We start from the raw sequence: 11,737 nt of genomic DNA, 5'->3' as shown, positions 1-11,737 counted from the left end.
GCCCTGTGAAATATGTTCATTGGGCATAAATTCAACTCAGGTCTGTGTTAGGAGAAGGGAAAAGCTTCAGGGAAAACAGAGCTTTAATTATTTGCCTCCATTTTGGGGAATGCATTAAAACTACAGTATTAAAAATCTTCCCATGGCTTCTCATTACTCAAAGAAGAAAGATTATTCTTTTAAAACTTTATTTTTTTTTACTTATTGAATTATTTATTATGTGCTACAGGGTTGCCACACATGCCACAGGCACCTGTGACAATTAAAGGCCAGCTTGCAGGAGTTGGTTCTTCCCTTCCATCATGTGGGTTCCAGGCATGGAAATAAGGTTGTTGAGTTTGGTGGCAAACACCTTTACCCACTGATCCACCTTGGCAGCCCAGAAAGGCCATTCTTATTAGTCATCTCTCCCCACTGTGGACTGTTTTGACTTACCCAATCTTTCCTGTGTGAGCCTATGACTCTTTGAGGTCATAGGCTCTTTATCCTGGGTCTCCAGCATCTAGCATATGGCCAAACAACAGAGCAGGTGCTTGGAAAATATTGAAGAGTGACCAAGCACATGGGTAAATAAGAGAAGAGCAAAGAAGCCACCCTTCTGCACCCAGCTTAAGAGCCACTCCAGACAACCCCTCTCCTTTCTACTTCTCCCGGGTCAGAATCAGCCGTTGTATTCCTGGGATGGCGCCCCAGAACAGTTTTAGGGAAAAGACAGCTTGTCAGGCGATGACAGTTCAGGTTGGAAGAGATGCAATTGTTATGGTGTAGTGACTGGGTAAAGCACTTTGGATCTCCTTAGAACACTCCTTTTCAATAGAAGCCCCAAGCTTTCTCTGTGATCCTGTTTAGGCAGAGTGGGTGTCTGACGACAGACTTCAGACTATGTCCGCTAGCATCATCCCATGTAAAAAGCCTAAACCGACCGTATATAGAGTCCTCATGTAACCTTCACCCAGTTCCCTCAGTGTGGAAAAGATGACAGGTCATTTGCGTTGTTACAGTTGACATACCTACTTCAGACTTAAGTTTTTAAAAAGGCACCTGTGTGTTTGCAGACTTTACATTTCTGAAAACAGCTCCTTGCTTTCCTTCATCCTAGAGACCACCTGGGGCAGGGGCCCCAGGCTGAGCTATCCCAGCACAGAATCCTAGCTCCAGCTGGCACCTGGGTGGCTCACATTCATCTCTTGCACAGAGCAGGTGACCAACAACGGTCCGCATACACACTTAAACTTGGAGTCAGAGCATGTGCAAGCAGCAGGAACAACATTTTAAGGCAGAAAAGCAGAGCACAAAGCACCTAATATTTTAGAGGCCAAAAGTTGGCCATATTTCCCTAATTGTGAATTGGCAAACCAGATAATGCTCCAAAGCGACCCTAGAGTCAGGCTGTGATCGCCAGAGAGCAGTTTTTGGAAACCCATCTTTTCACCCCTGGGCTGGGTAAGTGGGAAGGCTTCGCAGTATTCCCAGAGCTCCTCCTGCTTCTACCCCCACTTTCACCCCTTTCTTTCCTAGGGCCGGACTGTTTCACCCCGTCTCCAGGCAACAGCCAGGCGCGCCAGGCGGGACGTCATTTCCTGAAGAGCCCGCGGGGGGACTGGGCGGGGAGGGGGAGGGGCAAGGGGGCGGGACCAAGTCCGGGCTGGCGACGGCGACGGCGACGGCGTCGGAACTCGCTGGAAGACTCGGCCCGGAGCTGCTCAACAGTTCGCAAAGTCCGTGCTCACGGCCGCGTGGCTCCGTGTGCGCCCGGGCGGCGCTGGGGCGCCGGGGGCCCGGGCTGCTGCATGGTGGGCGGCCTGGGACATGCCCCGCACCCCCCGCCAGACGCCCGCGTGGCTCCTCTGGCTGCAACTGCTCCGGACTCTGGCACTAGATCAACCGGCGCCCTAACTTCTGACTTTGGGGTCCCCCAGCCTTAGAGGAACGGGCATCTTGGCTGGGGGAGCCCCGGGCATGGTGTGACGGGGCGGGCGGCTTGGCTGTGTCCCCCCACCCCACCCCACTGCGGCCACTCGTGGTACCCGCACCTTCCGGCATGTAGCTTCTGACCCTGCTCCCCACGGCCTCCAGCCGCAGTCTCCGCGACCTCCGGCCTCCAGCAGCCAACTCTTTGTCCCCCAGGATCCCGCCGCGGTCCTCGGGATTACAGCCGCCGCCGTCTCTTCGTCCTCCAGATTCCAGTTTCGCCACCTTCCCCCCCCCCCCCCCCCCCCCCGCCTTCGCGCTCCTGGGACACCAGCCGCGATTCCTGCCATCTCCCCAAGATCCAGCCACCGCTCCTGCGCACCCCCCCCCCCCAGTCCTGCAGCCGTCGTCTTCGCTCTCCGGCCAGTCTAGACTGCAGCCGCCGTCTCCGCGCCTACCCCAAACCCAGACTCCAGCAGTGACCTCCGCGCCCCCGGGAGTCCAGCTGTCGCGCCGCTGGCCGCAGGTGCAGCAGCCACCCCGCGCCGCGCGCCCCGAGTGCGGCCGGGCCTCGGCGGGGAAATGAACGCGCAGCTGGACGGTCTGTCGGTGAGCTCGTCCTCCACCGGCTCGCTGGGATCGGCGGCCGCGGCGGGCGGCGGAGGGGGCGCGGGGCTGCGGCTACTGTCTGCCAACGTGCGCCAGCTGCACCAGGCGCTCACAGCGCTGCTGAGCGAGCCCGAACGAGAGCAGTTCACTCACTGCCTCAACGCGTACCACTCGCGCCGCAACGTCTTCGACCTGGTGCGCACCCTGCGCGTCCTGCTGGACAGCCCGGTCAAGCGGCGTCTGCTGCCAATGCTGCGACTGGTCATCCCGCGCTCCGACCAACTGCTTTTCGACCAATATACGGCCGAGGGCCTCTACCTGCCCGCCACCACCCCCTACAGGCAGCCCTCCTGGGCCGCTCCCGACGGCGCGGGGCCTGGGGAGGTGCGGCTCGTGAGCTTGCGGCGCGCCAAGGCCCACGAGGGCTTAGGCTTCAGCATCCGCGGGGGCTCGGAACACGGCGTGGGCATCTACGTGTCTCTAGTGGAGCCGGGCTCCCTGGCAGAGAAGGAAGGGTTACGGGTCGGGGACCAGATTCTGCGCGTCAACGATAAATCTCTAGCCCGGGTGACCCACGCGGAGGCTGTCAAGGTAGGGCTGTGGTTTATGGGAGTGCTAGAGGACAGTCCAGGCAGTCTGGTGCTGCCACTTCTTTTACCAAATAGCTTGACCTTTCTGGTCTCTGTTGTGTTTTTCTTTTGCCCCCTGCCTCTATTTTAAAAGAGGAGCATCTAATTTGTGGCACAAGTAGGTGTTCCGAGCAGAGAGGAATGGTTATTCTTGCCTTGGTTGACCTAAAGGCACCTACACAGCGTCACACAAGCAAATGTCTAGTCACTAAAGTGTGAAAAGGGCTGTGGGGTCTTAATGAGCATTAGAAGGGAGCCCCCGCTTGGCATTGCGTTGCTGATGGACCTCCCCACTGCTGCTGAAAGAAAGTTCTGCTCTGCTGCTAGTGACACGGAAGGAGGCTGGGTAACCACAGAGCTAGTTGTGGGCTAGCTGGTGCACACTGCAACAAGCTAGACCAGAGAAGTGGCTGGCTCCTAACTTTGTTGCAAACTAGGCTGCTGCCTGAACATCACAAATGAACCCCACAGTCCCGTGAAAGTATGCATGCTTTTTTTTTTTTCTCGTTTAACTGTTAATTGAGAAAAATAGCCTCACCACTACCAGCTAGTAGGAATTTAATCCTGCACTCTGGAGGAGCATTCATGCTTGCTAATCTTATCACCCAGGGTGAGCCAGCTCCAGCCAATTGAGTATGAGAGTTTGGTGGGTCCGTGGATCCAAGGATCTTTTTCTCATTAGTATTTAGCCCGATCCCTACTGCTTCTTATACAAGAATTGAGCTTGAAGGGAAGGAATGGCAGCTCATATCTGCCCTCAAGGAAGAAAGGTTTTTCTCCTGGTTTGGGTTGGCTGTAAGCCCCTCCCTCCCTATTCTCTGGTCTCCTGGTCCACCTCACACAGTTGTACCATACAGGGTGCAGTGGCTGCTGGGAAAGTCCTAGGCAGCAAAAGTCCAGGGCTGCTTCCCATGTGGTGTTCAGTGGCTTGTGGCTGGGTGAGATAGGGTGACTGCCTGTGCATGCAGCTTGGACACCACCATCCGTCTCAGGCCTTGGCCTGGATCATTTGCTTCCCTACTCAGGGGCCCCCACCCCACCCCTTTCAGGAGGCCCCTGGGGTTTCTGAAAATTTCTTGCTGGTATCTGGAGAAAACCCAATGGTCTTTGATTATTTGGGGGGCGGTGGGGGGATGATCCAGCAGATAAAGCTCATGAGTTTCCCATTCTCTCGGGCTCCTCTTCCATCACCATTCTCTCTTTATCTTGCATCCCATGAATTTATAAAGAAATAGCCCATTAGTTTTCTCCTCAGACGTCCAGGGTTCCGAAAATGATGAATTTGATGCTCTAAAGAGACTTGATCCAAATGCCATTTATAAACACAGATTCAATTTTAGTGGCAATTTACAGAGACCGGAGTCACTTAGTCATCACTAGGTGAGAGACTTTGCAAAGGCCACCTGAACACGAGCCACCCAGGCTCCTCCTGCAGTGTGAGTGTGCACCTCAGATCTGGCACCAAAGAGGTCATGATCAGGGCTGTATGTCTCCACTTCCCCAAGCTGCTCCAAGGTACCGCTGAGCTGGGGCTCAGGGCAGCACATAGCATTAGCTCCTGCTTGCTGTTGGCAGAGGGACCCTCCTCGGCTCTCCAGGTGTAGTTTTGGAAGCCTGCAAAAAAACACTTGCCCTGAGGTTGAATGGGACAGAACAGGAGCATCCTTGAAGTGTAACTTCTACAAGCCAGGGAGCCCCTGTGAGCCGAGCTGACTTCTGTATCCGTCTTCCTCCTGGTGACTATTAAGTACATTGTGCCTCTGGCCTGAGGGAGCCCCACTTCTAACCAGTGTCAGACACGTGATCTCGGGACCCTTCAGAAGCATCAGGCAAAAACGAGTGTTGTGTCATCCAAACTCCAGGTAATGGAGGAGACAGAATTTACAATGGTAATGTAGAATAGGGGTCACCACTGCAGGGTTGTGTCATGTGCACACGGACAGTTAGAACACCTGGAGAGCCGTTGACACATCTGTATAAAATGGAGAAAGTACTTTCTCTGAGATTCAGAAGGGCCCCAGTTACCCTAGGAGATACAAGTTGCTGTCACCTAGGAGTTCTGTATGTGGGGTCAGCCACTAGCTATGGGACTCAGAGGGCTCCCTGGTCAGTGCTAGCTGGGCTCCAGGCTTCATTCAGTGTCCCTGAATTTTCTGCTCATGTCTTCTTTCTGTCCCAGGATCCCCTATTCCATTTAGTAGAAGACACCTTTTCAGTTTAAAAAATGTATATTTTTCTTTTTGATGCAGAAAGAACGTGACCCTCAAAGCACTCCCAGAGGAGAGATTAATTGTATGTATGCACATACAACAGAAGTAGAACCCAGTTAAAATAAACTCTAAGAATCAAAGTGTCAGAGTGTCGGAGCATCAGAGAGGAACACAGCTTTAAAAAGAGGGATCAAGCAAACAAAGTTTACCCAGTGTCTTTTCCTGGCAGACATTACATCCAGTGATACCCAAAGCAATTTGCTGAGGACTTTATCCTGGGCCCAACAGGGTTCCCATTCCTTTCTTAAAGTCCTGTTATTAAATCAACAGTGACAGGCCCAAATTAAGGAAGCCACTTGCTATTTAGAATTACGTTGAAATTTTGATTTTTTTTAAGGGGGTGGGAAGGAAGCTATTTCAGATGAACAAGAGTCAAACTAGTAATTAAAAAAAAAAAGTAGATCTTTCAAATATGCTAGCCAAATATGCTAGATCAGTCAGCCAAGGATTCTGTAGACCACTTGGTGTCATTAAGGCCTGCTGCACACTTGCTGTGTGTGACCTTGGATGAGGCTCTGATAATATCTGCTCCAGCCTAGATGAGCCTGGTGCTGTCCAAGGTCCTTCCCAGCTCTGGGAGTCTGATTTGCTTGGAATGTGCTACCCAGAAGGCGTGTAGACCGTCTGATCTGCTGTGTTCTTGTTCTTTTGGAATTGCCTACCATTAAAGCAAAAAGAATTGGCTGAGGGTTGGGAGAAGGGAAGCTTGGCACTCCTGGGTAACTTGGTGCTAACTCAGGAAATCCATGGGTTACACACTGTACAGACGGGGAGCCCAGCTGCCGTCTCTCACCCCCCCCCCCCCATCTCTCAACCCAAGAAAGCCAGCCCTAGAGTGAGTCCAGAGCTAGTGGGAACTGCCAGTAGGATTGAGGCACAAACAACACCATCCTGGGAGCACTGGAGATCAAATCCACCACCCACTAGTCTTTCTAGCCCCTTGTTGGTATCGGTAGCAACACTTAGGATATCCCGGTACTGTTGTGTTGTGTGCAAACGTGTGCACATGCGCGCACAAGCATGCTTAATAAAAATTAAGCAGCTTCATTGCAGTCCCAGCATTCCCACAGGTAAATCTGAGTAGCAAATTAGAATCTGAAATGGTCCAGATGTTGAGAAGTGTTTGTGAGCCCTTCCAATTAATTAGAACTCTCATTTTCCCCCTTCCATTGCATAATAACTCAGGAAGAATCTGTCAAAAATTAATACAAGTCATTACATTTGGTTCGGCAGGTTCAAAAGATGACACATTTGTCATTTTACAATGTTGTGGTTGGTGAAGCCCCTGTTATGCGCTTATCACTTCCAGGTTTGTATCTGAAGCCTAGTTCCTTGCACCTGGTCTCTTTCTGGGCACCAGGTGGAAACCAAAGGTCCACACCATCTCCTTTTTGGCCCTGCAACAATTCTTGGTCCTCATGAATGAATCCTGTCAGCTGTGAACTGCAGAGTCCGCTCTTCTGAAAGCCTTTGGTTGCCTCATGTCCAGAGTTTGTGCAGGACCCGGAGAAGGTCTGTGTCTTTAATGCAGTCTTGTGTATTTATCCGGCTCACTCAAGGCTTTAGAAAATGATGCTTGTGTCAGGCAAATCCTCTTCAGCCTGTTATTTGCTGTTAAATCAAAGCAGTGGTTTTTCCAGTACTGCCTTTGTATCGGAGTGCTGACGGCCTGGTAGATTTCTTGTCTTTTGACTTGAAGCTGCACATGAAAGAGACACAGAATCAGCCTAGTGCTGGCTTTGTTACTTCTGTCACTCCCCTCCCCTCCTTGCTGACAACCCCAGGGCTGTTTAGGACTAGCCTCAGGTGCTCATTCGGATGAAGCTATGGAGAAGTGTACTACCCCCCCCCCCCATATCCTAGGCTTTTATGTGTACTGCTGCCTGCCACCCCTGCCTGCCTCCCGCCACACGCAGGAACACAGCCCCATGTGCACCTGTCAAGTGCAGGCAGCTGTCATCTTGCACTTGCCTCTTTGCTCGCAGTCTCCTTGCATTCTTAATCTTCTCTCCGTCCTGCAAAGGGCTTTGCATAGAAGCAGGCATTCACTAGGAGGGCATTAGGGCTCCAACTGGCACTTTTACGGCTTTTGGTCCCCATTGCTTAGGGACAACACTCCAGTCCCCAGCCAGGACCAGAGAATCTGATTAGAAGAAATGACATTAAATGGCTGGACGTAGCTAGAGGCTGAAATACCAATCTTTGCAAGACCATTCCTTTTTTTTTTTCTCTCCTTCTTTTTTCTTTTTAAACCCCCAAGCAAGAATGCAAGCTGGAGTCTAAGCTCACACAGCTGTCTAATTGTGCTGCAGGTTGCGGGTGCTTTCTATAAGTTTCTGGGCTGCGATGTTTCCTTCTGAGTGCACAGCCTGGCAGGTGCAGAGTGAGAAGCATGCTTGGCATTCCTTCCCCTGCATTCCAGGTGTCAGCCTCAGGCAGTAATGCTGAGGGTCAGAGAACATGCACTTGTGCACATATGTGTGTGTGTGTGTGTGTGTGTGTGTGTGTGTGTGTGTGTGTCTTTGTCAGAGGGGAGGGGAAGGGAGGGAGCAGACCAAGATTGACAGCAGGTGTCCTCTTCTTTTGCTCTCCACCTTAGTTTTTGAGACAGTCTCTTACTCTTCAACAGTTTGGCTAGACTGACCGGCCAATGAGCTCCAGCAATCTGCTAATCCGCGCCCTGGCCTAGCACTAGGGATACAGTACAGATATTCACTGCCACACCTGGCTTTTTACTTGGGTGTTTGGGATCTAAACTCAGGTCCTGATGCTTGTGAAGCAGCACTTTATTCACTGACCTCCCCAGCCCTTGAGGGCAGTTCTACGTGTACAGCCAAATTGAGTGAGATGGAGATGCCCTATGTGCGCGCCAGCCCCAACCATTTGCAGCCTCGCCATGGTCCATCTCTCCTGGAGTGGACGTGTTACAGCTGCTATGTATGTGCTCACACAGCCTCATCCTGCAGAGTCCAGAGTTTTTTCTTTTTTGGGGCGGGGGAGTCAGGGTTTCTCTGACAGACGTGGCTATCCTGGACTCACTTTGTAGTCCAGGCTGACCTCGAACTCACAGAGATCCACCTGCCTCTGCCTCCCTAGTGCTGGGGTTAAAGGCGTGCGCCACCACGCCCGGCCCAGAGTTGGCATTTTCTATGTCCTACCTTTGCTTTACCAGATCACTCCTCAGAGAGTGTCTGCAGTGTGCAGGTGCCATTTTATTGTCCCCAGGGGAGGCAGGGAGGCAAAGAGGATCATGGTCAAGGAGGATCCTGAGTGGAATCTAGCCCGAGGGCTTGTGTAGCCAGCATCTTCGAAGGCCATGTGAGAACCCCTCTGAGAGGCAGACAGACATCTTAACCTGACCCTGACAGTGGGGGCCATTTGAGAGTCACTCAGAGAGCCTTACCTTGAAGCAAAGCGATTTGTTCCCGCCGTCTCCTTGTCCGTTGGAGGCGTTTGTCCATACATTCTCTGAGCCACAAGCCTGTAACTTGGAAGTCATGGGTGAGTAGGACACAACCCTTGGCCTTAGTGTGTCAAGTTGCAGGGCACAGCTCCAGTGGCACCAACAGGTCACCAAACATTTCAAGTGTGTCACATTCTTATGCCTTTGCATCCTTGCTGCTATCTTGAAAGCAATGCCCTCACCCCATCCATCTTTCTAACCCTTGGTCTTCTTTTGGTTCCTTTCAGCACACCTGTCACCACAGACGGGCGTTTTTTTATGTTTGCCAACCATCCACTTCCCCACCACATAAACGTTTTGTGACAGCCCATACTGATGGTGCCCTGTTTGTTCCTGTAGCCCTAGTATGCCTCCTGTGGCTCCCTGTAGGTACGTCAGTAAATTAGTAAACATTTAGTGGATGGATAGAGTGATGGTCTGACTCAGGCTAGTAAGGAGTCCTACATTCCTGAGTGTGAAATCTAAGGAAGGCCATGTGTAGGTACTGACTGGAAGCCAAAGGAAAGCCATAAGCTGCTGCTTGGCATGGAGCTGGCTGGACCTGTCATGGAGCGGTGAAATGGACAGAGACCTCCCACCTGCCTCCTGCTGAGACTGACCGGATCTGCAGTGACTGACCAGGGAGAAACATCTGAAACCCTCCACTTCTCCTTTATTTAAAGCCCTTTAAAAGCCATAGTATATGTCTGGGAAGACAACTGCTTTTTCCCACCTTCTGTAGCTCACATTCATTCTGTGAGACCCTGTTGGGCAAGTTAATTTATCACTTCGCTCCTCATTTTAAAGACACATTCTCAAAAGTGAGTTATTTTAGCAGTGTGATTGTGTCTGTGATTCCCAAATAGAATCATTATGTATTCTCATGCAATCAGCGAGCCAATTTGGGGTGAGGCTCAGGTTTTTTTTTTTTTTAATTATTAAAGCAATTTTAAGTGTCAAGATGTTCCAGCATGCACCAGGCCAGGCCTCCAGTAACCACACGTGTGTTTCAATGCAGCATCTCTTCTCCTTTCCGGTCCCCAGCACCTCTGCCTCCTTCTCCATTGAGAATTCGTGTCCCTTCTGCAGAACTGGCTGTGGCTGCTCTTCAGCTGGCAGCCGGCTTCGTGGTTCTTCTTCCCTCCCCACCTGACTTTGCTCTATCAGCATCCTCTGGACTCAGAATGCAAGGCAACCACATCGACCTTCCCCACGTTAGTCCCAAGATGGCCTTGCTCCTGGGTTCTAAACCTTCAGGCTGCAAGAAGGGACATAGAAAAGTGACGTCAGAAAGGGCATTTGCAGCCAGGTGTGATGGTACATGCCTAGAACCCAATTCTCCAGGAGGGTGAGGCAGGATGATCATGCGTTGCAGGTAGATCCAGGCCAGCTTGGACCCTATGGGAAAGTTATAAATTAAACAAACGAACTAACTAATTAATAGGAAAAGGGGTATCTAAAAATATCTAGTCTGGTGCTAACTTGTTCATTCACAAATGTTAGCTTCAAGCCTAAGAGCTAGAATTCACAAAGACCCCAGGCAAGGCCAAGCCACACCCACACTGAAATCCTGCTTGCTTCAGGGTCCCCACCTCTGACAGCAGACTTACCCAGAGACACTGGGGATGTATGTATTCTGATGGTAGAGTGCTTGCTGCATGAAGTCCCGCCTTCAATCTCCAGGATCATATGAACTGTGTGTGGTGGTACACACCTATAGCCCCAGCATTGGAGAAATGGAGGCAGGAGAATCAAGTTCAAGGTCATTCTTGGCCACAGATGAAGTTAGAGGTTCCTGGACTACAGGAGACCACCCGGCCACCCTCATATGCCACCTCCACCCCCACCCGAACCCCCCCCCCGAACCCCGTGCATTATTCTAGTGTGTAAGGTCAGTTGACACATGGGGAAGTCTAGGGATCTGAGGTCTGTAGATGGAGTTTGGAGGTGGGCCTGGATTCACCTGTCAGTGTTTGTTAGCAGTGACTTTGGGCAGACCTCGTCGCCTCTCTGTGACTCAGACATCCCCAAGAGAACATTGCTCATGGTCCTCACAAGCATTTCATTGTTCTTATATATTTGCATAATCAAAGTTTGAAAACTCTGGCACTGCAACCACTACTGTGGGAAATATTATCAATGGCTCTAATGTGGCGTTGAAAACCTTTTATTGTGCCTACTTAATTATTTGGTCTTTGTAGTTGTTTTTGGTTTTTGCTTGTTTGTTTTGCTTTGCTTTTAAGTGTTATTGGAAGGAAATAGTGGGACTTGGGGCCTGTGTGGTTGTTTGTAGCTGTTTTGAATTGCAGAGTCATGTGCCCAATGTTGTCAGCATCCCCACATTTCTTTTAAAATGCAATGACTCCTATCTGGCTTTTGGTATCTGCAATTTTGCTTTATAGCCATAATAAAACTCGGTGGATAAGTGGAACTGGGTGTTCCCACCTGCCTTTTGATTATTTTTGTGTGAGGCCTTAAATAACAGGAGGCTGATGAGACAGAGGCATGGCCTAGCAGCCCAGAGAGGCTGGCCTTGTCCCTGGTCATGCTTCTCAGCATCCTTCCTGATGGACTCCCCAGGGGTCCCCGTGTAGAAGGAGAGGAGGCTGCTATTTCCAGAGCCTATTAAAGCAATTAATGCAGGTGAGAGTTTGATTTGATAGCACAGACTTTTTTGTACTTAAGGGGCAGGGGGAAGAAGAAAACCCTTGTAATTGATTTAAACCACATCTGAAATGATATGCAAGACTTCTTTAGGAGGTTTCTGATTAAGAAATGTGGTCTAGTTTTTACAAGTTCATCCCCCGTGTAGCTATGCCAGATTGAACTCAAACATTAGGATAGAGGCTTTTCTTCTGCCCTTTAATCTTCTGGCT

At 50.8% G+C, this 11,737-nt stretch overlaps 1 protein-coding gene across 10 annotated transcripts in view; it reads left to right on the top strand.

Annotated features, from left to right (window-relative positions):
- Positions 1–242: 242 nt before the first annotated feature.
- Positions 243–11,737, top strand: part of WHRN (whirlin) — an 89,528-nt gene continuing 78,033 nt past the window's right edge. For 2 of the 10 annotated variants that reach the window (XM_084795026.1, XM_084795033.1), the window contains exon 1: positions 244–3,111. In XM_084795026.1, coding sequence (XP_084651152.1) covers positions 2,494–3,111 — 618 coding nt within the window. In that variant the 5' untranslated portion in view covers positions 244–2,493. Of the gene's footprint in view, positions 3,112–11,737 lie in introns of all 10 variants that reach the window. The other 8 variants (XM_084795030.1, XM_084795031.1, XM_084795029.1 and 5 more) reach the window with 6 other exon arrangements.

This window comes from Acomys minous, assembly GCF_964271855.1.
Source record: "Acomys minous genome assembly, chromosome: 1".
Classification (NCBI taxonomy): domain Eukaryota; kingdom Metazoa; phylum Chordata; class Mammalia; order Rodentia; family Muridae; genus Acomys; species Acomys minous.
The sequence above is the reverse complement of the archived record's forward strand: the minus strand, read 5'-3'. Positions and strand labels throughout refer to the sequence as shown.